Raw genomic sequence first — 23,818 nt, 5'->3', positions numbered from 1 at the left:
AGTCAATCGCACTCTGCACTTGTGGGAATCCCAAGATCAGGGTGAATCCAAAAGCCCTTGCATCCTGGCTGTCCCTGTCCCGGGCGAAATGCACAAAGTTGTGTGCCATGGAGAAAATGGTATCCGTGACCTCATGAATGCATTTGTGGGTGGCGGATTGTGAAATCCCACAGAGGTCACCTGTGGAGCCCTGAAAAGAGCCACTGGCATAGAAGTTGAGTGCCGCTGTCACTTTCACAGCCTCTGGCAATGGATGCCCTCCATGTCCCCTTGGCGCCAAGTCCTGCAGTAAATGGCAGATGTGAGCCACCGCGCTAGACATGCGCAGTCGTTGGCGACACTGGTTTTCAGTCATCTGCAGGAATGGCAGGTGGCGTCCATAGACTCTAGGTGTCACTAGGCACCGACCAGCCACAGTTCGCTGTCACTCCTGGGCAGCATGTATGGCAGCCCCTGCAGCCCCTTCTTCATGAGGCTGCTGCTCCCATCTTTGTGTGGCCAGATGTCTCAGTCACCCTCTCCTCCATCTTCTATGGTCTCTGTGGGCCATCAGGCATACAGCTAGGTTACCAGCATCCATGATCCTGACGTGGTCCTCCTGCAGAGAGAGACGTGGTTATCATGACTGTACTTAGCACCTTTCCTGACCCTGCGTGACTGCCTGTTGATGCTCCCCGGAGAGTGCTGGTCACCCCTCGGATGGCCAGAGATGAGTGCACTGCATGGCTGCCCTGTCAACCTGCGACATGGGGGACTGATTCAAACCATGATGCTGAGATTGCAAGGGGCTGTGAGCACCTCCAACAGTAACTGCTACATGGCCAGTGTTGGCGAGTGGATTGTACAACGTGTGCAGTCCAACTGTTCCGCGGTCTTGGTGACGGACTTGAAGTCTGTGCCTGGTTGTTGGCGGGGTGGGGTGCGGGTAAGATATGGAGCGCTTGATGGCCCTTTGGTGCCTCCACGTTGCTTGCATGGGTGGGCAGGCTAGGAGCCCGACCCCAATCATATCACTGTGGCTGCACCTGATCTGTCTCAGTTGCAGAGGCATGGTCAGTTAATACTGGTGTCCCTAATGCGCGGCGACTCCCCTCACTTATCCTGTCCCCCTCCTCGATTGCCTGTGCAAGGGAAGCAGCGCCAGGGCAGCACTTGACCCCCCCTCAAGCTCGGCAGTCGCCTCCGAGGCTGGCCAGCACTAGCCCCCAGACACCCATTCACCCCCCAACCCCAACCCCCTCAGCAGTTGCTTCCAGGGGCCAGGCATCAGTTGCCCCCACCCCTCGTTGCCCCTGAGGCTTGAAAACAACAAGCAAACTGTGGAGAATGCTGTTGCTCACTCACCTCGTTTCCCCCAAAGTGAAGGCCGCCAAGTGCACATCACCTGCGCGCTGTTGTGAAACACGTCGGCGTGCTTTCTGCTGACGTGGACGGACGATACGGTGGGGTTCCAAAATCCTGGCGGGATGGCCTTTTAATTATCTGCTAACGTTAGCTCCCTGCTGACCGATGGCGGGAATCGCAGCCTGCTGTCGGCAGGTTAAGCAGAAGATCGTGACCTGCCTTCACACCGTCATGAAGCAGATCCCACCATATTTTCCGTGCACACCACCTATCATGCACACTGCCAGCGAGCTCGGAAAATTCTGCCCATTATTATAATACCATAGAAAAGTTGTGACGCAAAAAGAGGCCGTTCAGCCCATTGTGTCTGCAGTGGCCAATAAAAGAGAAAAAGATGGAACTAGCCACTCATTTGAAACCCCACTTTCCAGCACCTGGTCTGTAGCCTTGCAGGTTATGGCACTTCAGGTGCATATCCAGGTACTTTTTAAATGAGTTGAATGTTTCAGCCTCAACCACCAATTTAGGCAGTAAATTCCAGATGCCAACCACCCTCTGGGTGAAAAAGTTTTTCCTCATGCCCCCTCTAATCCTTCTATTAGTCACCTTAAATCTATGCCCCTGGTAACTGACCCCTCAGCTAGGGGAAACATGTCTTTCCTGTCTACCCTATCTAGGCGCCTCATAACTTTGTACATCTCGATTAGGTCACCCCTCAGCCCTGTCTGTTCTAAGGAAAACAACCCTAGCCCATCCAATCTTTCCTCATAGCTGCAATTTTCCAGCCCTTGTAAATCTCCTCTATACTCTCCCCAGAGCTATTACGTCCTTCCTGTAATAATGTGACCAGTGTTGTACACAAAATTCCAGCTGTGGCTTAACCAGCGTTTTATACAGTTCCATCATTACATCCAGGCTTTTGTATTCAATACCTTGTCCATTGAAAGAAAGCATTCCATACGCTTTCTTTACCATCTTATCCACCTGTCCTGCCACCTTCAGAGGCTTGTGGACACGCACTCCAAGGTATCCTACTTCCTCAACCCTTTCAATATCCTCCCGTTTATTGAGTATTCCCTTGCTTTGTTTGCTATGCCCAAAGACGTTACCTCACACTTTTCCAGATTGAATTCCATTTGCCACTTTTTTGCCCAGTCAGCCAAACCATTGATATCTTTCTGGAGACAACAGCTATCCTCTTCACTATCAAATACGTGGCCAATTTTTGTGTCATCTACAAATTTCCCAATTATGCCTTCCACATAAGGTCGGGATCAGCAATTACAGAAATAGAGTTCTTTAAAGTTAACTAATATTATTGTAGATCCACAGAATCTAAGTCATCATTCACAAAAACAAGTTAAATTTATATGTCAGAACAGGATAACTGTTCAGTTAGGAATCACAATAATAGAACTGGCATTTGGTATCCAAGATTGCAGTGGAGATTAGTCAAAAATTAAGTTCACAATCTATTGTGCAAGATGACACCATTAGACTTGAGGGGTTCTCCCCAGAGAGCTGCCTCAAGGAGATGAACTGACTTGGGATAAAAAATTAAAGATCCCATAAATGTTATGAAACATGTCCCCTCATGTGCTCTGTCACATGAGCAGGGACATGTTTTTAATTCGAGTGCAAAATTTTAATGTGATTTTTATTTGCTTTAGGAAATCTGATCTCGTCCGTGGATGAGGTTTCCTAAAAAATGTAGAGGCCGCTTGGCATTTTTGCCTGCCCGCCAACTGTTAGCGGGCAGCGTCACTTTGAATTTAATTAACCTTTTAATGGCTTTAATAGGCCTTTTAATTGTTAGTGGGTGCGATGCCGACTACAGCGCACGCCCACCGAACAAAATATCGCGGGACTGCGCGATAATGTTGGGACGCTCGCCCGACGTCATCGTGCGTCATTTTACACTCGGCCGGGTCATGCGCACGCACGCCTGCCGAGTGTAATTTCCTGCCCTATGTTTGTGGGGATGGGTACCTGGAGCAGCAGCACACCAGCCTGAATTTGTGGAGCCAAGGGAAGCACTCCTGCTCCTCCTGGCCTTGCACAAATAAAGAGCAATTAGCCTTTGCGATTCTCTTCAGCTGGGTCGCCTACTGAGACTGATCAGAATTTGCACAGAGCAGCTCCGCCCAGTTCAGTCCAAAGTGGATAGATATTGGGTTCCTATGTACCTCATAGACCAATTTAGATAAGCGAAAAGTAACCTTAAATATCTTAAGCACTATTTCAGGTGTTTTGGCCATAGTAAGAAAAAATATTGTTCTTCCTTTGAGGTGAAGATGATTATCTGGAGTGTCTGGTTGGGTTCCGGTGGCTGTGTAGGTGACTGCTAAGGCCGATCTGCGCCTGAAGGTTCAGCTTCAAATAGGATAGGATACTGCAAACCATTTAGTTTTGGGCAAGTTGTCTCCGGATTTCCTCTCCCGGTATTTTTCCTCTCCCGGTATTTTCCCTCTGCCTCTGATATGTGCTTGCTTTTGAAAGAGGCCGGATTGTTTTTTATTTGGTTGTGTTGGGTGCAGCAATCCTGAGCGAGCTTCTCCCAGGACTTAGGGTTGATGTCAAAAGAAAACATACAATGAAAGCAGAATTTAGCTCTACAAGCCTGTCTTAGAATCTGTAAATGTTTGAAGAAGTGTGTGATTAAGAAGTATTGGTTCTTGGGATCACCAGACAGACTGCAGAATCTTTTCTGATCCTGTACCTTTCGAGCATCCTAAGTTTAATTTTCCAAATAAAAAGACACTCTTCTGTTTTCAACAGATGGAAATATTAATGAAATTACATGAGGATCTCTCAAGGACATTAATGCATATGCTGATGGGCACAAGACCAACCTTTATATTTATGACTGCTCCTATATGTTTCAGTAAATTGAAGTAATTAGGTACCCTGCAGGATTGACTGTTGGCTGTAGCTAATATAGATACAGGGCAGAATTTTGCCCTTGGCATGTGGGCTCGGCAGGAGCGGTCGGGAAGCCAAGCACTGCCCGCGATCAGGCCCAGAAGCGCGATTTCACGTGGCCCGCCTAGCATGAAACGTGAGCAGCAGCACTCAGCGCTGCCTGTGCGGGTAGGAGGAGGAGTATGAGCCAGGCGAGCGCGACCTTCGTGCATATGCATGAGTGCGCACTACATAATCTCCCTGAAGCACAGAGCTGCCTCAGGGAGATGAACTGATTTCGGATAAAAAATTAAAGATCCTATAAATGTTATCAAACATGCCCCCTCATGTGACTCTGTCACATGTGACTCGTGACTCTATCACATGAGCAGGGTCATGTTTTTAATTCAAGTGTAAAATTTTTATGTGATTTTTATTTGCTTTAGGAAATCTCATCCTGCCCATGGATGAGGTTTCCTAAAAAATGTAAAGGCCGCTTGGCATTTTCGCTTGCCTGTCCAACCGTAAGGTTGGACGGGCAGCGTAGATTTGAATTTAATTAACTTTTAAATGGCCTTAAGAGGCCTTTTAAGTGTTGGTGGGAGCGCTGCCAACACCGGCACACCCCTGCCGAATGAAATGAAACATCACGGGACTGCGCAATGACATCAGAACACTCGCCCGACGTCATTGCCCGTCGTTTAATGCTCGGCCAGGTCGTGTGCATGCATGCCCGCCGAGAGTAATTTTCTGCCCACAAGAACTTCTTTCATTCATATTTTTGATAGCCTTAAATGCAGAGAGCAAGCTGGCAAGAAACCAGTTTGATAGTTGAATGCTTTCTCTTTTTTTTTTGGCAGTACTAAAATTGAAAAAGAGAAAAGAGAACTTGCAAAGCAGTATGGAATGGTACGAATTGAGGTGACTGGCGGTGAAATAGCAGAGGAGATGGAAAAGGAACGGAGGATGTTTCAGCTGCAGATGTGTGAGGTATGTGATAATTTCTGAGTTTTTAAATTCTTTCATGGGATGTGGGCGTCACTTGGTAGGCCAGCATTTATTGTCCATCCCTGCCCTCGAAAAGGTGGTGGTCAGCCATCTTCTTGAACCATTGCAGTCCATGTGGTGTAAGTACAACTACAGTGCTGTTAGGAAGGGAGTTCCAGGATTTTAACCCAGCAATAGTGAAGGAACAAAGATATAGTTTCAAGTCAGGATGGTGTGTTGTTTGGAGGGATACTTGAATGTGGTGTTCCCATGTGTCTGCTGCCCTTGTCCTTCCAGGTGGTAAAGGTCGTGGTTTTGGAAGGTGCTGTCGAAGGGGCCTTGATGAGTTGCTGTAGTGCATCTTGTAGATAGTATACACTGCTGCCACTGTGCGTCGGTGGTGGAGAGAGTGAGCATTTAAGATGGTAGCAAACTGATGGAGTTTTTTTCCCATGGTTGTTGATTTATCATGTCAGTGAGTTATTTTTTGATTCATTTTATACTCAAGTTTAAGGATTTAGTGTTGGGTAATAGAACAATTCTTCAATTTTCACCCACTAGTGTTGCCTAAGCATTCCATGGCGAGGTTTAGCATGGGCAAGCTGCAGAATGAAAATCCTTTTATTCTGCTCTAATTACATGTTATAACCCGGAATGTCAGTAGACCACTCTCTACTGTATCAGTGTGACAGTTCTATTTGTACCCCAGCCATCTTGTCCGGTGTGATTGAGACTGAAGCATGGCCTGTGCCCATTTTGAACTGGTTGCAATTGCCCAAACTCTACAATCGGATACTTAAAGCCATCACAGTCAGAGACTTACATCTCATCAGTCTGGATTGGATACGTACTCAGATCCAACAAGTGAAAGGATACTACTTTAGTAAGCCCCATTCCCTTCGTCCATCATGTAACATCATTGTCAAGGAGCAAGTGGTTGTAGAAAAAATAGATAAAGAGTTTCAGCTGACTGCGATGAGCTTCTAATGTTTGCTGGTGATGTGTGCAATTAAGTGAATGCTTTGCATGGAGAAGCTGAATTCTGTGTGCTGTTTTCTGAAAAATGCTTAATAGATGAGGTTTCTAATGTGTTTCTGTTGATGCAAATGGATAACTAATAGTATTAATCAAACAAAAATGAACTAAATGTCCACATAAAAGAGAAATACATTGATATAGTTCATTATTGCACAAATTTTGTATAGTTTGAGGCTATAGCAACCATAGGAACAATTTAAGCAAAGACAAAAAAAATCAAGTGAAAATATTTTCTGCATAAAATATAAAAAGTATGCACCTAATATTTGATCTGTAGTGATTTTCCTTTTTTAAGTTTAGCACTGTTTTCTACTAGGTGTCCGTTAGAAGGGAATTCTGACGGTGATGAGCCCCCATTAGTTTCATTTGTTGATGCTAGTTTGTGGCTGTACATAAATGATGTATAAATGATGCCCATGCTTCAGAGAAAGTGACATTGAAACATCTGTACAGAAGGCCCACCATCTTCTTGATATGCTTCTCTGGATGTAATGTTTAAGTTGGATATTGTCAAAAATACGTGCTGACACAGAGCCATCATTTATGCTTTTACAATCAGGGTTTGGTTTACAGCAGAATCTGCCATTGCTCATGGTGGTTTCAACTGACTGAAAAACCACTGATCTGTGAGCAATTTTTCATGACAGAATCCCTAACAGATCTGTCAGCTCTTCACTCAAAATAGTCACCATGTTGATCGTTTTATCAGGTACAAAAGACTTCACAAGTCACAATGATTTTTAAATTATCCACTGTGGTGTATTGCGTTCTAGAGCTCTTTGTTCAGATTCAAAATGGTTTCTTGAATAGTTCACATTCTCTGATTCACGGTTTTATGGAACTCATGTAGTTTTGAATATTGGCACAGAATTCCCTGGGAAAAAATAAGTTCACAGCCCTGACAGATTTTAATATGCAAACAAAAAACATTAATTTGTGGTGAGGAAGAGATATGCTGTAAGTTGCAAATTGCCACAAATTGCTGGACAATTTTCACTACCCTTCTGTTTGCCTCCCTCATAAAAATGGGATCTCACCAGCAATCTCTCCATGGGTTTCAAGAAATTGCTGGATTTGGACCATAAATATAAATTTAACTTGCTGGAGAAAAGGCTTGTACATAATAACACAAGGAGCCTTCTATTGAGGATTTCTATGTTCCTGCAATGCCTCCCAACTTTGGAGCCCCAGAAAGGGAACAGCTGGAACTGTGGCATTTCAATCCCACAGGTAGTAAATTGTTCCTCAGAATTTATTAAATTTTACATTTTACAAATTTGGGCTTTTTTCATGCTTTTTCCTCCTTTTTTTCTCTCTTAATCAGATTCTTTCCTTTTCTCTTTTTATTTCCCTTTCTTTATCTAAATTGACTCTAATTCATTATATTTTCTTCTCCATTGTTGCTGTTTCTTTCTTTATCATTAAATTTCATTGGTGTCGTTGTCCACCAAGAGCCCAGTTGATGGTTGCGCTAGTATCGGTTCACATTTCCAGCAATTTTCAAACTGAAGGATGAGGGAAAAATCCAACTCATAGAGCAAGCCCCACTCCAGCAAATTCTCGCCATTGTGTTAGTACAATATTACTTTTGTCTTTAAAGCTTACCACCAGCATCCGCATCTACATTTTCCTGCTCAGTCTGCTGTTTGCAACACCTGCAACCTGAAATTTGTCTTGCTCAGCCAGTAATGCTAATTCCTCTGTGCCACTAATGTGCTTTTATGCAGGAAATCTAATCGGTATTTGTGATGAAGGTGAAATAGTAGCTGTCCTGGTGAGTGCAATTTGAGTGTGCGTAGTGCAGATGTTGTTGGAGCTGCTGGTAAATTCTGACTTGTAGCTATGCCAGGGGACCCAGGCATGTCTATAGGCAGAAGAAATAAATTAATGAAGCTGAAAAGATGTCACCATTTCTTTAGAATGTTACCATAATAACAGATATTTTTCACTCTCTTTCATATCTTCCAGGCGTCTCAATCTTACCAGAGTCTCTCGAGATAATTTCCATCTCAGTATGCTTGGTACCGTTTCAGGCTTGAAGAGCTGAACTTCTCTCCTCTACCTTTGATAATATATATTGTTTCCCCACCAGTTCAAAATCTTCTGTTCAAAGCTAATTTTCCTTTAGTATTCCCTTGTCGTTGAAATGCTTCCAGGTATCTTGCTAAGAAACATTTTTGTGGCAGATACAGCATTTTACTGCCAAATAATTATTACAATATTTTCTTTCCTGTCTTAAGATTGGATGATTTATTGTTGGTGCCAACTATTGCTAACCTGGCCTTCCTTTCTTCTACCACCACACGCTGTTTTTTTCTTATTTTTGACATTCTGCACCAATTTTCTAACCTCATTACTGACAGAGAATAATTGGTGCTTTTGTTGGGATGAAATATCAAATTTTCTTTGGTTACTGCAATACTCAACTTGTGATTTGATTGCGGCTGCTACAATGTGATTTGAGCTTCTCACTTATGGTAACATAACGGAGAATGGAGAGCAGAATATTTTTTCCTTTAAAGCGTTTAAAATCTCAAAGGGCTCACCTGCAGTATCAATGATTTGTCAACTGAATCTTTGAAGAGATTGCTGTTACACCTGTTGAGTTCCTTTGAAATGCCTGGCTTATAAGAATCCTAGATCACAGCCACTGAAATGTCATACATTTTTTGAATAGAGTGAGGGATGTATAATTTACCGCACAACTTTGTTTTTGTTTTTTTTTAGTATCTGATCAAAGTAAATGAGATAAAGACAAAGAAAGGAGTGGACTTGCTACAGAACCTCACCAAGTATTATCATGCACAGCACATGTAAGAGTCCTCATCCGCTTTTGTTTTCATGATTTTAATCTGTTCCTGGCCTGGTTAAATTTCAGCTCAGCGCTTTGCTGAAATTTTACTGTGTAGGGAATTGGGTGGTGCCTTGGGTTGCATACTTGTATTTTTAACTATGGGAAAATCCAATCTTGGCTGATGATTGAAAGTCTCCTCTATCTGTTGATTGCAAGGGTCCTATGTGAAACAAGTCTTGGAAGTTTCAATCTACTTCCTAGCAGCATGGTGGTGCATCTACAACATTACAGCAGGTGTCAGCTGTGGCTCAGTTCATAGCACCCTCGCCTTTGAATCAGAGGGTTGTGGGTTCATGTCCCACTCCCGGAAACCAAGAACTGTGAATGTACTCGAAAGAGTTACATGCGATCTGTTGATAACTCGAAAGAGTTACAACATTACAGAAATTCCTCTAATTCAACTATAATTGCCAGTGATGCTCAGGCAGCACCAGGTGTGGGAAATGAAAAACCGAATGCTACATTGTGTAATTAGAGAGCAGCAATACCAGCTGTCATGTGAAGTAGCCCAAAATTGATTCACTGAGATGAGTGACCTGCACCTGGAAGTATGAGAAGTGCTGGAAGCTCACTCAAATGATTGAAATGGGGGCTGAAGCCCAATTCTATGTAAACCTGGGCTTCCTGATTTCAAACGTGCTGCTTGAAATCAGACCAAAACCAATTTTTAATTCCATTCCCTCGATACTTAAGGTGGTACAGGCCAACTCTTTGAACTTCCTATTTATACCAGTGGTGCACCTATAATGATGTTAGCTAGCAAACTCCAGAATTTTGACTCTGTCAGGGTGGTGTGCGACTTGGATGGGAACTTGGAAGTGATGGTAATCAAACAACATTGTAGCCCTTGTCCTTTTGGTATACATCAGAGAACTAGAATGTACTGTCAGAGTAATCTTGATGAGTATTACTGAAAAATGAGACATGCTGTCAAAGCTTTTTGTCTTGCACCCGTCAGGACAGATTCGCAAGAATACCAAGGGAAGGATCTTCCAGTCGGTCAGCGGGGGCGGGGCCTGCTCGCCGACGCGTAAAATGACGTGGGATGACGTCGGGTAGAACTCCTGACATCACCCCGCCTCATTTCCATTTTCAGGTCACCGACCTGTCAATGGCTATTGAGGCCATTGAAAAAATAATTAACATCATTAATGGACCTGCCTGTCCAACCTTAAGGTTGGCGGGCAGGCTGGGAGCCCTGGCAGGCTTCAGAAAAAGCATGAAACCTCATCCACGGGTGGGATGAAGTTTCATGAGGATATTTAAATTTTTAATAAATGTTTCAATAAAAGTTATGGACATGTCCCAACTCATGTGACAATCCCACATGAGGGGACATGTCAGGGAAATCTTTCTATCATTTGTCTAACAGTTTTTAATTTGGAGCTGATCTCCCTGAGGCAGTACTTAGCCTTAGGGAGAGCAGCGCATTCTTTGGCGCGGATGCTCTCAGCTGAGGGAACTCCCCCCCCCCCCACCACCACCGCACCTGCACAACGAACGCATAGCGCTTCCTGGCGTACATCACGCTGGGCGGGCCTTAATTGGCCCGTCCACGTAAATTGTTGGTGCACCCCTGATCGGGGGCGCCGATTGGAGGCGCACCCGCTCCTGCACTCTCCCCACCCCCCACGGAAAATATTTCTCCAAATCTCAAAGGGAACAACAATTTATATTGTTTGAGAAATGGGTGCTGATTGGTCAGCAAGTGGACTCTAATTGGAGAATGTACCAGGGAACAGTTAACTGCCAAGCTTCTATTTAAATTGAGTACACGAGGTAGACTTTAATTGGTTAAGGCATAGGAACGAACCAGAGAATGGCTATCCTTTAAGCTTTTGTTTACTTGAAAAAGGCACAATGTGTGGATACATGCTTTCTGTTTGCAAAGGACAGGGCTCTGTGTATGAATATATGTAGCTTCTAACACATGTAAGTGAGCCACACTGTGATCCTGACTGATAATCTTAAATTGGTTGATATCCTGATTGTGCTGAGAATTACACTAACAAAGTCAGAAAGAACATATCCAAGCTAATCAGAGTTGACTTGCCTGTTTTGAATTTAAACTAAAGCTTGGCAGTAAACTGTTCCTTGGTGCATTTTCCATGGCATCTCCTCTACCAATCAGAGTCCACTTGCCAACCAATCAGCACCTTATTCTCATGCAATACAAATTGTTGTTCCCTTTGAGATTTGTTATTCTTGCCAATCTGTCTTTATGAATGCAAGATGAAAAGCTTTGACGGCATGTTTGTTTTTTCAGCAATACTCAAGTTCTGTACTACCAAGCGAATATAATCTTGATGAGTTGCTGCACTGTATCCTTTAGGTACTGCGGCCACAGTGCGCCAGTAGTTTAGTCCAGTGGCAGGAGTAACAAACAAGACAGGAGTGCTCTGTCCTGGATGGTGTAGACCATCTTAAAGGTTGTTGCAGTTGCATCCGTCCAAGCAGTAATAAGTATCTCATCACGTTTCTGGCTTGAGTCTTGTAATGAAGTAGCTTTAAGAGTCAGGAAGCTGAGTAGGCAGCCTCTGCCCTGATGTTATATCCATGTTGTTGATATGGCTAGACTGGTTAAGTATCTGCGATGACTCCCAGGATGTTGATAGTAGGAGACTAGGCACTGGCAGTGCCATTGAAGGTCAGTTGGGGAGACGGTGGCGTAGTGGTATTATCGCTGGATTAGTAATCCAGAGACCCAGGCTAATGCTCTGGGGACCCGGGTTCGATGGTGGAATTTGAAACCAATAAAAATCTGAAATTAAAAGCCTATTGATGACCATGAAACCATTGTTGATTATTGTGAAAACCCATCTGGTTCACTAATGTCCTTTAGGAAAGGAAATCTGTCATCCTTACCTGGTCAGGACGGTGAGCGATTTGGAGGGGAACTTCCATGTGGTGGGGTTCCCATCTGTCTGCTGCCGTGTGCCTCTAGATGGCTACACGTGACTCCAGACCCACAGCAATGTGGTTTACTCTTAAAATGCCCTCTGAAATGATATGAGCGAAGGTTAGAGAAAAGGCTCTGAAATTATAGTCCTGATTCTGTGTCATTATAACTACATTTAATGATCTGAAAACAGAAGATATTGAAAGGAATGTAGTGCAGACCTAAGTCACATTGCCAGTTCCAATGTCATTTTCTGGCCATGGAAAAGGAAGCTCTACACATGCATGCTAGGACTGTGCTCATTGACGTCAGAACATTCATTAAATTTTAGTGTTAGTATGGAGAAGACTGTTGCACTGATGATGATAAACAAATTTAGACTGAAACTTATAAAGTTTGCATTAATTGCAATTATAGTGTACCACTTTCCTTTTACTTGAACTGTATAGTATAATTGGCCTAAAAGCTGCTACCTTGAAGGAATTGATACAATCTAACATGAGAACTAATGTTTGATTCCAATTCTAAGTAACCTAAACAACAGAGCTATGGAAAAACCATAGTGAATTTTAATTTTCTTTTGTCATGCCTCACCTTAGATAGTTTATTAATAAAATGAAATTTTCTGCTTTGCATAGATAGCCTTTCAAGGCAATTTTTGTTTTAATTTTGAAAGAAGTATCTTCCCCGCCCATTGCAATAGCATTAATGAGGTGCAGGAATAAATTGTATGAGCTTGAATATTTGTAGACCTACTGATCTTTAGAGAAATTTAGCAGACTGAATGTATTTTACAGTTCATTTGAAGTGTGCCATGGGTAAAAATGGTCAGTTCTACTCACGCCTTGTATGATATAACCTTTGAATATCTCACTGTCAATACCTGTGCAGGTATCTTGTAAATTGAATGTTTTGTGCACCTACCACAATAAAGGAGCTGACATATGAGAACAGAACAAACTCCACTAATATTGAAGCTGTCAATATTCATTTATCCTTCATCTCAGACAGTCAGAGCAGTCCTGAGAATGGTATGCACTGCCATGTAAAGAGAATACAGCTTCTGAACAGATGGCTCATAGCTCTGTGTAATGTCTGTACTAGCAATAACTTTTTACAACATGTGCACTATAATATAATAGAGCCTCTTTATTAATTGTGCCTAACTTGTCAACCAAATTTAAAATATTTGGGTTGTGAATATTAATGGACTTGTGAATTTAAATAAAGAAATGTATAAGCAAACTATTAATGCTTTATAGAAATTGGATATTTCAGATCAGTGAGTTGAATACATGGCTCAAAGAGTGGTATGGGAGACTGGGGGAAAAGGCAACAGTAGTGGGGAAAAGGGAGCTGTTCCATTGGGATGGGATGCACTTATACCAGGCTGGGACCTGTGTGCTGGCAAATTGTAGGACTGCAGATAGGCTTTAAATTAAAAAGGAGGGGGGAGGTGTCAAGTGAGGGGAAATTTATAAATCCAAAGGGAAAGTCAAAGCAACAGAGCAAAGTTGTGATTTGTGAGGACAGAGAGTTTAACGTTAATAGTGCAACAATGAATAATCAGGGAAACATGGTAAAAGTTAAACTTAGAGATACTTTATCTGAATGTGCAAAATATTCATAACAAAGTAGATGAATTAATGGCATAAATAGAGATAAATGGGTTTGGTTTAATAGCCATTACAGAGACATGGTTGAATGGTGACCAAGGCCAGGATTTTACTGTCGGCGAGCGAGGGCGGGGCCTGCTCGCCGACACGTAAAATGACATGGGATGACGTCGGGCGGAACCTCCGACGTCACCCCGCCCCATTTAAATTTTCAGGAAGGCGGGGGCACAGCAAAATCAGCTGCAGGCCCGCCGACCTGTCAGTGGCTACTTGAGGCCATTGACAGGATCAATTAAGCAATTAAAGGACCTGCCCATCCAACCTTAAGGTTGGTGGGTAGGCCAGGAGCCCTGGCGGCAACTAGAAAAAACAAGAAACCTCATCCAGCGGCAGGATGAGGTTTCATGTAGGGTTTTAAAAATTGTAATAAAGTTGTAATGGAAATTATGAACATGTCCCAACTCATGTGACATTGTAACATGAGGGGACATGTAAGGGATTTTTTTTCTCTCTATTTTTAATACTTTTAAAACTCGAGGCGATCTTCCTGATGCTGCACTTAGCTTCAGGGAGATGAGTGCACTCTTTGGTGCGCATGTGCGAAAGAGCGCGCTCTCAATTTTAGGGCTTTGCCCCCGCCTGCACAGGGAGTGCATAGCGCTTCCCTGCGGACATCACGCCGGACGGGCCTTAATTGGCCTGCCCACATAAAATAGCGGTGCGGCTCCGATCGCCAACGGCAATCGGGTCCACGCCCGCCCGCGACTGGGTCAGCTCCGCCCGCCCAATGAGCGGAAAATTCAGCCCCAGGTTTGAAAAAAAAATATTCAAGGGTACACAACATTTCAAAAGGACAGACAGAATGGAAAAGAAGGGGTGGTAGACCTAATCATAAAAGATGACTGAGGTCTTGACTTGGAAGAGCAGGAAGTAGAATCAGTTTGGATGGAGATAAGAAATAACAAGGATTAGAAAACACTGATGAGAGTAGTTTATAGGTCTTCTAACATAGCTATACTATTAGACAGAGTATTAATCAAGAAATAAGGGGAGTTTGTAACAAAGATAATGCAATAATCATAGGAGACTTCAATCTTCACATTGACTGGACAAATCAAATTGGCAAAAATTGTTTGGAGGATGAGTTCTTGGAATGCATTCAAGACAGTTTCCTAAAACAATATATGATGGAACCAACCAGGGAAAAGGTTACTTTTGATTTTTTTCTTGTGTAATGAAACAGAGTTAATTAGTAATCTCATAATAAGGGATCCTCAGAGGAAGAGTGATTATAACATGATAGAATTTCACATTGAGTATGAAAGTGACATACTTAAGTTCGAAACTAGCGTATTGAACTTAAATAAAACCAATTACGTAGGCATGAAGGATGAGTTGGTTAAGATAGATGGGAAATTAGATTAATAGGCATGACTGTAGAGGAGCAAGGGTGAACATCTAAATAAATATTTCATAATTCTCAAAACTACATTCCATTGGGTAATAAAATCTCCATGGGAAAAGAAAACCAGTGGGTGAAGCATCTTTGGATCTTCAAATGACATTCATTAAGGTGCCACATGAAACGTTGTTGCCCAAGATAAGGGCTCATGGAGTTGGGGTAATATTTGAGTGTAGACAGAGGATTGGTTAATGGACAGAATAAAGCTAGTAGGAATAAATGGGTTATGATCAGGTTGGCAGGCTGTTGCTGGTAAATTGCTGCAAGGATCAATGCTGGGGTTGATTGGGAAGGGGAGTGGTGGACAATCGAGAATGGGAGGGTGCTGATTCTGGGGGCTGCCAGTCCTAAGGGGTATTTCTGGGGCCTGATGGAAGTTAGGGGATTGGGGCATGGTGGGATTGGGGGTAATTGGGCCTGTTGGACTCGGGGAATTGGCCTAGTGGAGCTGAGGATGTTAGGTATAGTGGGACTGTGAATATTAAGTCTGGTGGGACTGGAGATATTGGGCTTGGTGAGTACAGGGATTGGGACTGGGGCGATTGGGCCTTTTGGACTTGGGGATTGGCCTGATGGGGTTGGGAAGGATCAGAGCCTGGGGGGGCTTGGAGCCTGGCGGTTGTGGTATGATTTGCAGAGGTTTCTCAGGCAGGCACTTGGATCCAGGTGGTGGGGGTGAAATTACTTACTTCGTGAATCCGCCAAATCCTCGCTTTGAAGAAGCTGTCAGGTTCTCTGACAACCAGGAAGCCTTATTGATAGCAGTTAAAGTTCAAAAGCAGGATGGCAATGAGCCTTACAGCATCATTATCATCCAACTTCCTGGAGCACTTCAATTACCCATATATAGACTGTGATAGTGGTAGTGTAAGGGGCAGTGAGGGACAAGCGTTCTTAGATTGTGTTCAGGAGAATTTCCTACAGCAGTATGTGTCCAGTCCAACAAGAAAGGAGGCACTGCTAGACCTGGTTCTTGGGAATGAGGTGGGCCAAGTAGATCAAGTGTCAGTGGGGGAGCATTTAGGGGACAGTGATCATTGTATCATAAGGTTTAGGATGACGGTGGAAAATGACATTGGTTAATCCAGAGTAAGAATAATCAACAGGCAGAGAGTGGACTTCAATGGGGCAAGAACGGAGCTGGGCCAGATAGACTGGAACCAAAGGTTGGCAGGAAAAACAGTAGCTGAACAATGGGCTACCTTCAAGGAGGAGATGATTTGGGCACAGTTAAGGTATGTTCTCTCAAAAGGAAAGAGTAGGACAAACAAATCCAGAGCTCTCTGGATGACAAAGGAGATAGAAATTAAGTTAAAGAAGAAAAAGTGTGCTTGCGACAGGTGTCAGGTAGCAAATACAATTGAGAACCAAGCTGAATACAGAAGGTTCAGAAGGGATGTGAAAAACCAAATAGGAGAATTATGAAAAAAGAGCGATTATGAAAAAAGACTGGCAGCTAAGATAAAAGGAAAGCCCAAAGTGTTCTATAAGCACATCAATAGTAAAAGGGTGGTAAAATGAGGAGTAGGGCCGATTAGGCACCAAAAAAGGGATTTACACATGGAGGCAAAAGACATGGCTGAGGTGTTCAATGAATACTTTGCATCTGTCTTTACCTACGAGGTAGATGCTGCCCAGGCCATGGTGACAGAGGAGGAAACTCTGTCCCTAGAAGGGCTTAAAATTGATAAGGAGGAGGTATTGGACAAGCTGTCGGTACTAAAAGTTGATAAGGCACTGGGACAGGATGAGATGCACCCAAGAATATTGAAGGAAGTGAGAGTGGAAATTGCAGAGGCACTGTCAATAATTTTTCAATGTTCCCTGGATTCGGGGGAGGTGCCAGAGGACTGGAGAATTGCAAACATTATGCCCTTGTTCAGAAAGGTTGTAAAGATCTGCCCTGCAATTACAGACCAGTCAGTTTAACTTCTGGTGGTGGGGAGACTTCTAGAAATAACTATTTGGGATAGAAGTAATAGTCACATGGAAAAATGTGGATTGATTCGGAAGATTCAGCATGGATTTGTTAAAGGAAAATTGTGTCTAACTAACTTGCTGTAGTTTTTTGAAGAGGTAACAGAGATGGTTGATGAGGGCAAGGCCGTTGATGTGTGTATAGACTTCCATAAGGTGTTCAATACAGTGCCACACAACAGACTTGTGAGGAAAGTTATAGGTCATGGAATAGAAGGGACAGTAGCAACATGGATACAAAATTGCCTGAGCAATAGGAAACCGAGAGTAATGGTTAATGGGTATTTTTCAGGCTGGAAGAAGGTTTGTAGTGGAGTTCCCCAGGGGTTGGTTTTGGGACCCTTGCTTTTCCTGATAAATATAAATGATCTTGATCTTGGTCTGCAGGGGACAATTTCAAAGTTTGCGAACAACACAAAACTTGGGAGAATTGTAAACTGTGAGGAGGACAGTGTAGAACTTCAAAAGGACATTGACACATTGGTGGAGTGGGCAGACTAGTGGCAGATGAAGTTCACTGCAGAGAAGTGTGAGGTGATACACTTTGATACAAAGAACATGGAGAGACAATATAAAATAAAGGATGCTATTCTAAAGGGTGTGCGGGAGCAGAGAGACCTGGGTGTACATGTACATAAGTCATTAAAGGTGGAAGGACAGGTAGAGAGAGCTGTTTCTAAAGCATACAGTATTCTAGGCTTCATTAATAGGGGCATAGAGTACAAGAGCAGGGAGGCTATGATGAACTTATGTAAGACACTGGTTAGACCTCAGCTAGAGTATTGTGTACAGTTCTGGGTGCCACACTATAGGAAGGTTGTGAACGCATTGAAGAGAGTGCAGAGGGGGTTTATGAGAATGGTTCCAGGGATGAGACACTTCAGTTATGAGGAACGATTGGAGAAGTTGGGACTGTTTTCCTTGAAGAGGAGAAGGCTGAGAGGAGACTTGGTAGAATCATGAGGGGTCTGGACAGAGTAGATAGGAAGAAACTGTTAGTGCTCGTAAACGGACCAAGAACCAGAGGGCACAGTTTTAAAGTGTTTTTCAAAAGAATCAAATGCGAGGTGAGAAAAAACTTTTTCACACAGCGAGTAAGTAGGGTTTGGAATGTACTGCCAGGAAGTGTGGTGAAGGCAGGTTCAATTGAGGCATTCAAGTGGGCATTGGATGATTATTTAAATAGAAACAATTTGCAGGGTTACAGGGAAAAGACAGGAGATTGGCACTAAATTAAAATGCTCAGAGAGCCGGTGCAGACACAATGGGCTGAATGGCCTCCTTCTACACCATAACAGTTCTGTGATTCTGTGATCTGTGACTTGGTGGATCATCCATCCACTTTGCAATTTCAGCTAAAGCTAGAAATGGGTAGGTTGAAGATGGGTTTGTGTTGGCAAGCAGGTTTCTGAGAAACACCGCAGCACCACCCACCACCGCCAAACCTGCCAGTTTTTCAAAGTTGAAATTCAGCCCTGCATATCTGCAAAGGAATATAGACAGGTTATGTGAGTGGGCAAGAAGGTATTTGCAACTCCTCAGATACTGAAGCAGGCCGTGCTCATATGCAGAAAGAACTGGACAACATTCAGGCTTGGGTTGATAAGTGGCAAGTAAAATTTGTGCCACACAAGTGGCAGGCAATGACCACCTCCAACAAGAGAGAATCCAGCAATCTTCCCTTGACATTCAATGCCATTTCCATCACTGAATCCCCCACTATCAACATCCTGGGGGTTACAATTGACAAGAAACTGAACTGGACAAGCTATATAAATACTGTGGCTAAAAGAGCAGGTCAGAGGCTGAATATTCTGCGGAGAGTAATTCACCTCCTGACTGCCCAAAGCCTGTCCACCATCCACCAGGCACAAGTCAGGAGTGTGATGGAATTCTCTCCACTTGCCTGGATGAGTGTGACTCCAACAACACTCAAGAAGCTCGATGCCATCCAGGACAAAGCAGCCTGCTTGATTGGCACCCCATCCACCACCTTCAACATCCATTCCCTCCATCACTGACACACAGTGGCAGCAGTGTGTACCATCTACAAGATGCGCTGCAGCAACTCAACAAGGCTCCTTCAACAGCACCTTCCAAACCTGCGACCTCTACCACCTAGAAGGACAAGGGCAGCAGTTGCATGGGAACATCACCGCCTGCAAATTCTCCTCCAAGCCACACACCATCCTGACTTGGAAATTTATCACCATTGCTTCATCCTGGAACTCTCTCCCTAACAGCACTGTGGGTGTACCTACACCACATGGACTGCAGCTGTCAAAGAAGGCAACTCACCACCAATTAGGGATGGGCAATAAATGCTGGCCTAGACCCTAGACATTAACGCCCACATCCTGTGAATGAATTTTTTAAAAGTCTAGCAGATGGGGGTTAATGTAGGAAAATATGAGGTCATTCACTTTGGAAAAAACAGAAAAATAGAATGTTTTAAATGTATTCTTTTATGGGATGTGGATGTCGCTGGCAAAGCCAGCATTTGTTGCCCTTCCCTAATTGCCCTTGAAATGAGTAGCTTCCTAGGCCATTTCAGAGGCAGTTAAGAGTCAACCACATTATTGTGGATCTGGTGTCACACGTAGGCCAGACCAGTTAAGGATGGCAGATTTTCTTCCCTAAAGGGGAATAGTGAACCAAATGGGTTTTTCTGTCATCGATGGCAGTTTCATGGTCACCATTACTGAGACTAGATTTCAATTCTAGATTTTCTTTTTTATTAATTGAATTTAAATTCCGTCAGCTGCTATGGTGGGATTTGAACCCATGTCCCCAGAGCATTAGTCTGGGCCTCTGGATTGCAGTGGCATTATTACTAACCATCATTTCTCCTAATATTGATAAGCTAATTAGTGCTAATGTTCAGTGGCAGGAAGCAGAGGATGATAGTTGAGGGGTGTTTTTGTGACTGGATGCCTGTGTCCAGTAGGGTTCCACAGGGATCGGTGTTGGGTCCCTTGCTGTTTGTAGTATATATAAATGATTTAGATTTGAATGTAGGAGGGTTGATCAGTAAGTTCGCGGATGACACGAAAATTGGTGGGATGGTAAATAGTGAGGAGGATAGCCTTAGATTACAGGAGGATATAGACGGGCTGGTCAGATGGGCTGATCAGTGGCAAATGGAATTTAATCCGAGTAAGTGTGAGATGATGCACTTGGGCAGGACAAACAAGGCATGGGAATACACGATGAATGGTAGGACCCTGGGAAGTACCGAGGATCAGAGTGATCGTGGTATGCATGTCCACCGTCCCTTAAGCTGGTGGGACAGGTAGATAAGGTGGTTAAGAAGGCATATGGGACACTTACCTTTGTTAGCTGAGGCATAGAATATAAGAGCAGGGAGGTTATGCTGGAACTGTATAAAACACTGGTTGGGCCACAGCTAGAGTATTGAGTGCAGTTCTGGAATCTGCTTTATAGGAAGGATGTGATTGCATTAGAGAGAGTGCAGAGGAGATTTACCAGGATGTTAAAAACAAAAAACTACTGCGGATGCTGGAAATCCAAAACAAAAACAGAATTACCTGGAAAGACTCAGCAGGTCTGGCAGCATCGGCGGAGAAGAAAAGAGTCAACGTTTCGAGTCCTCATGACCCTTCAGCAGAACTGAGTAAAGTTAGGAGAGGGGTGAAATATAAGCTGGTTTAAGCTGGGGGGGCGGAGAGAAGTTGGGGGGGGTGTGGTTGTAGGGACAAGCAAGCAGTGATAGGAGCAGATAATCAAAAGATGTCACAGACAAAGGAACAAAGACGTGTAAAAGGTGGTGATATTATCTAAGAAAATGTGCTAATTAAGAATGGATGGCATTAGTTAGGTACATGTTTGACTTGCGTAGACTTGATGGGCCGAAGGGCCTTTTTCTGTGCTGTAGACCTCTATGTCTCTATGAGAGGGATTTGTGTGGCCTTGTATAAGAAACACAGAAAGTTAACATGCAGATACAGCAAACAATTAGGAAGGCAGATTGTATGTTAACCTTTATTGCAAGTGGATTGGAGTACAAGAGTAAAGAAGTCTTGTTTGTACTGGGCCTCGGTAAGACTACCCCAGCCCACATGGTGCTGGCCTAGCTGTAAGAGCCATGGCCTAAATTTTCCTGTCCCGCCCACCATGGGAATTGTGGTGCGTGGACAATATGACGGACCATCAAAAGGTCGGTTGAGTTCAGGTGGGAATTTCCGGTCCTGTGGTGGGTGGGACCGGAAAATCCTTCCCCATGTTTCAATTAAAGTTTTAAAATGTTGGTGACAGGGCACCTCCTATAATGAAGCGCTCTCTCCCTCACTTAACTGCCATCTCAGCTTGCTATTGGCCCCCCAACTTTGAGAGCCTGCCTGCCACCCCTAATTGGACAGGGAACCGGCCTTCATGCCAAGCAAGGGCATGCCTTCATCAAAATCCAGTGAGTGACTGTTTTCCATGGAGGCAGGTTCAGGTACAGAAACAGTCCCGACTTCTGTTTTCTTACCACACCACTGCCCCGTAGGGAAAATCCTGTCCCCTGTGTCTGTACATAGGAATGATATAATCACCTTAGAGGGGGTGCAACGAAGGTTCACTACATTGATTGCTGGGATGGGAGGGTTACTCCAAGAGATGGGATTGAGCAGAATGGGTGTGTACTTTGGAATTTAGAAGAAGGAAGTGTGATCTCTTTGAAGAATACGATTCTGAGTGGGCTTGACAGGGTAAATGCTAAGGGACATTTCCCCTGATTGGAAGGTCTAGAATTGAGGCCATGTTCTTGGGATAAAGGGACGGACATATTGGACTAGCTGAGGAGAAATTTCTTCACTCAGAGGCAGTAAATCTTTTCAGTACTTCACCTCAGATGGCTGTGGATCTCAGTTATTGACTAAGATCAATAGACTTTTGGACTCTGACAGATGGATATGGGGATCAGGCAGGAAAGGATCTTAGTAAATGGTGAAGTAAGCACAAGGGACTCTATTATGGTCCACTCTTCCCCTATTTTTAATGTTCTTATGTTTTTATTTCCTTTGGAAATTGAAAGAAAATGGTATTGTGTTAGGAAATCCCATGATATTGGTTAAAATTCTATAATAATTGAGTTTTGCTGTACTCTTTTGCAGTTTCTTTCAGGAAGGCTTGAAAACAGCTGAGAAGATCAGGCATTATGTTGAAATGCTTGCGGCAGATTTACAGAATGTGAGTATGAAACATCTTCCTTCAAGATTGCTGGTAGAAATGAGCAGCAATTTTGAAAGGTTTAGGAAGGATGGTAGAGGAGGCTCAAGTGGTGCATTAACATTGGCATGGATTAGTCGGGCCGTTTCTGTGCAGTACATCATATGTAATTACATGTACTTAAAGAATAATAAAGAAAGAAAAATAGCGTGTAGCATTGTTCTAGTCCTCAGAATATCCCAAAGTACTTCATGGTCAGTGATTTCTTTTTGAAGTGCAGTCACTTTCGTTATTTAGGCAAATGTTGCATGCCAATATGTGCCATGCAAGAACCTACAAACACAGGTAAAATTAATGGCCAGCCAATCTGATTGCAACTGATGGTTGAGGAATGAATGCTGGCAAGGATACCAAAAGAAATTTCTGCTTTTCCTTAAAAGAAGTGCTGTAGAATTTTGGATCTGCAAACTAAAATGTTAACCTGCCCCTTTTTGTTACAGTGTATGTGTGTATGGAGTTTCAAAAGGTGCTTGACAAAGTACCACATAATAGAATTGTTACCAAAATTAAAGCACTTGGGATTAAAGGAACTGTGGCAGAATGGATACAGAATTGGTAAAAGTGAAAAAAGCATAGAGTAGTGGTGAATGGTTAATTTTCAGACTGGGGGCATATATACAGTGTTATCGCCCATTTGTCATTTTGATATCTATTAATGATCTGAACTTTGGTATACAGGGAATAATTTCAAAACTTTCAGGTGCAAAACTTGCAAATTTAGTAAACAATCAGGAGGAGAGGAGGAAATAGACAGACTAGTGAAATGGATTAAATTTAATGCAGAGAAGTTTTTTTTTAATTTGTTTATAGGATGTGGGCGTCACTAGCTAGGCCAGCATTTATTGCCCACCCCTAATTTCCCTTGAGAGCTGGGTGGCTTGTTAGGCCATTTAAGAGTCAATCACATTACTGTGGGTCTGGAGTCACATGTAGGTCAGACCATGTAAGGATGGCAGATTTCCTTTAGTGAACCAGATGGACTTTTTACAATAATCAACAATGGTTTCATGGTCATCATTAGACTTTCAATTCCAAGATTTTTTTTTACTGAATACAAATTTCACCATCTGCCATTGTGGGATTTGAACCTAGGTCTGCAGAGGATTACCCTCGGTCTCTGGATTACTAGTCCAGTGACAATACCACTGCACTACTGCCTCCCTGTTTTCATAGGAAGATTGAGGAGAGATAAAATGAACAAATGGTACAATTTTAAAAGGGGGGGATTTTAAACAGATGTAGGACAAGCTAAGAGCGTGTTTAAAAAAATCATTTGGGACCTTCGGCTTGATTAATAGAGGAATAGAGCTCAAAAGCAAGGAAGTTATGCTAAACATTTCCAAAACACTGTTAGGTCTTTCTTGGAGTATTGTGTTCAACCCTGGGCACAAAACTATAGGAAGGATGGCAAGGCCTTGGATATGATGCAGAAGAGATTCACTAGAATGGGACCAGGGATGTGGAACTTCAGTTATGTGAAAAAAACTGGAGAAATTGGGCTATTTCCC

At 43.3% G+C, this 23,818-nt stretch overlaps 1 protein-coding gene across 4 annotated transcripts in view; it reads left to right on the top strand.

Annotated features, from left to right (window-relative positions):
* The window catches only part of LOC144688382 (arf-GAP with SH3 domain, ANK repeat and PH domain-containing protein 1-like), a 258,589-nt gene that overhangs the window by 122,923 nt on the left and 111,848 nt on the right, over positions 1-23,818 (top strand). For all 4 annotated transcript variants that reach the window (XM_078554857.1, XM_078554855.1, XM_078554858.1 and 1 more), the window contains 3 exons: positions 5,106-5,235; positions 8,998-9,083; positions 22,196-22,271. In XM_078554857.1, coding sequence (XP_078410983.1) covers positions 5,106-5,235; positions 8,998-9,083; positions 22,196-22,271 — 292 coding nt within the window. The remainder of the gene's footprint in view (positions 1-5,105; positions 5,236-8,997; positions 9,084-22,195; positions 22,272-23,818) is intronic.

This window comes from Cetorhinus maximus, chromosome 13 (assembly GCF_964194155.1).
Source record: "Cetorhinus maximus chromosome 13, sCetMax3.hap1.1, whole genome shotgun sequence".
In the NCBI taxonomy this organism is placed as follows: domain Eukaryota; kingdom Metazoa; phylum Chordata; class Chondrichthyes; order Lamniformes; family Cetorhinidae; genus Cetorhinus; species Cetorhinus maximus.
The sequence above is the reverse complement of the archived record's forward strand: the minus strand, read 5'-3'. Positions and strand labels throughout refer to the sequence as shown.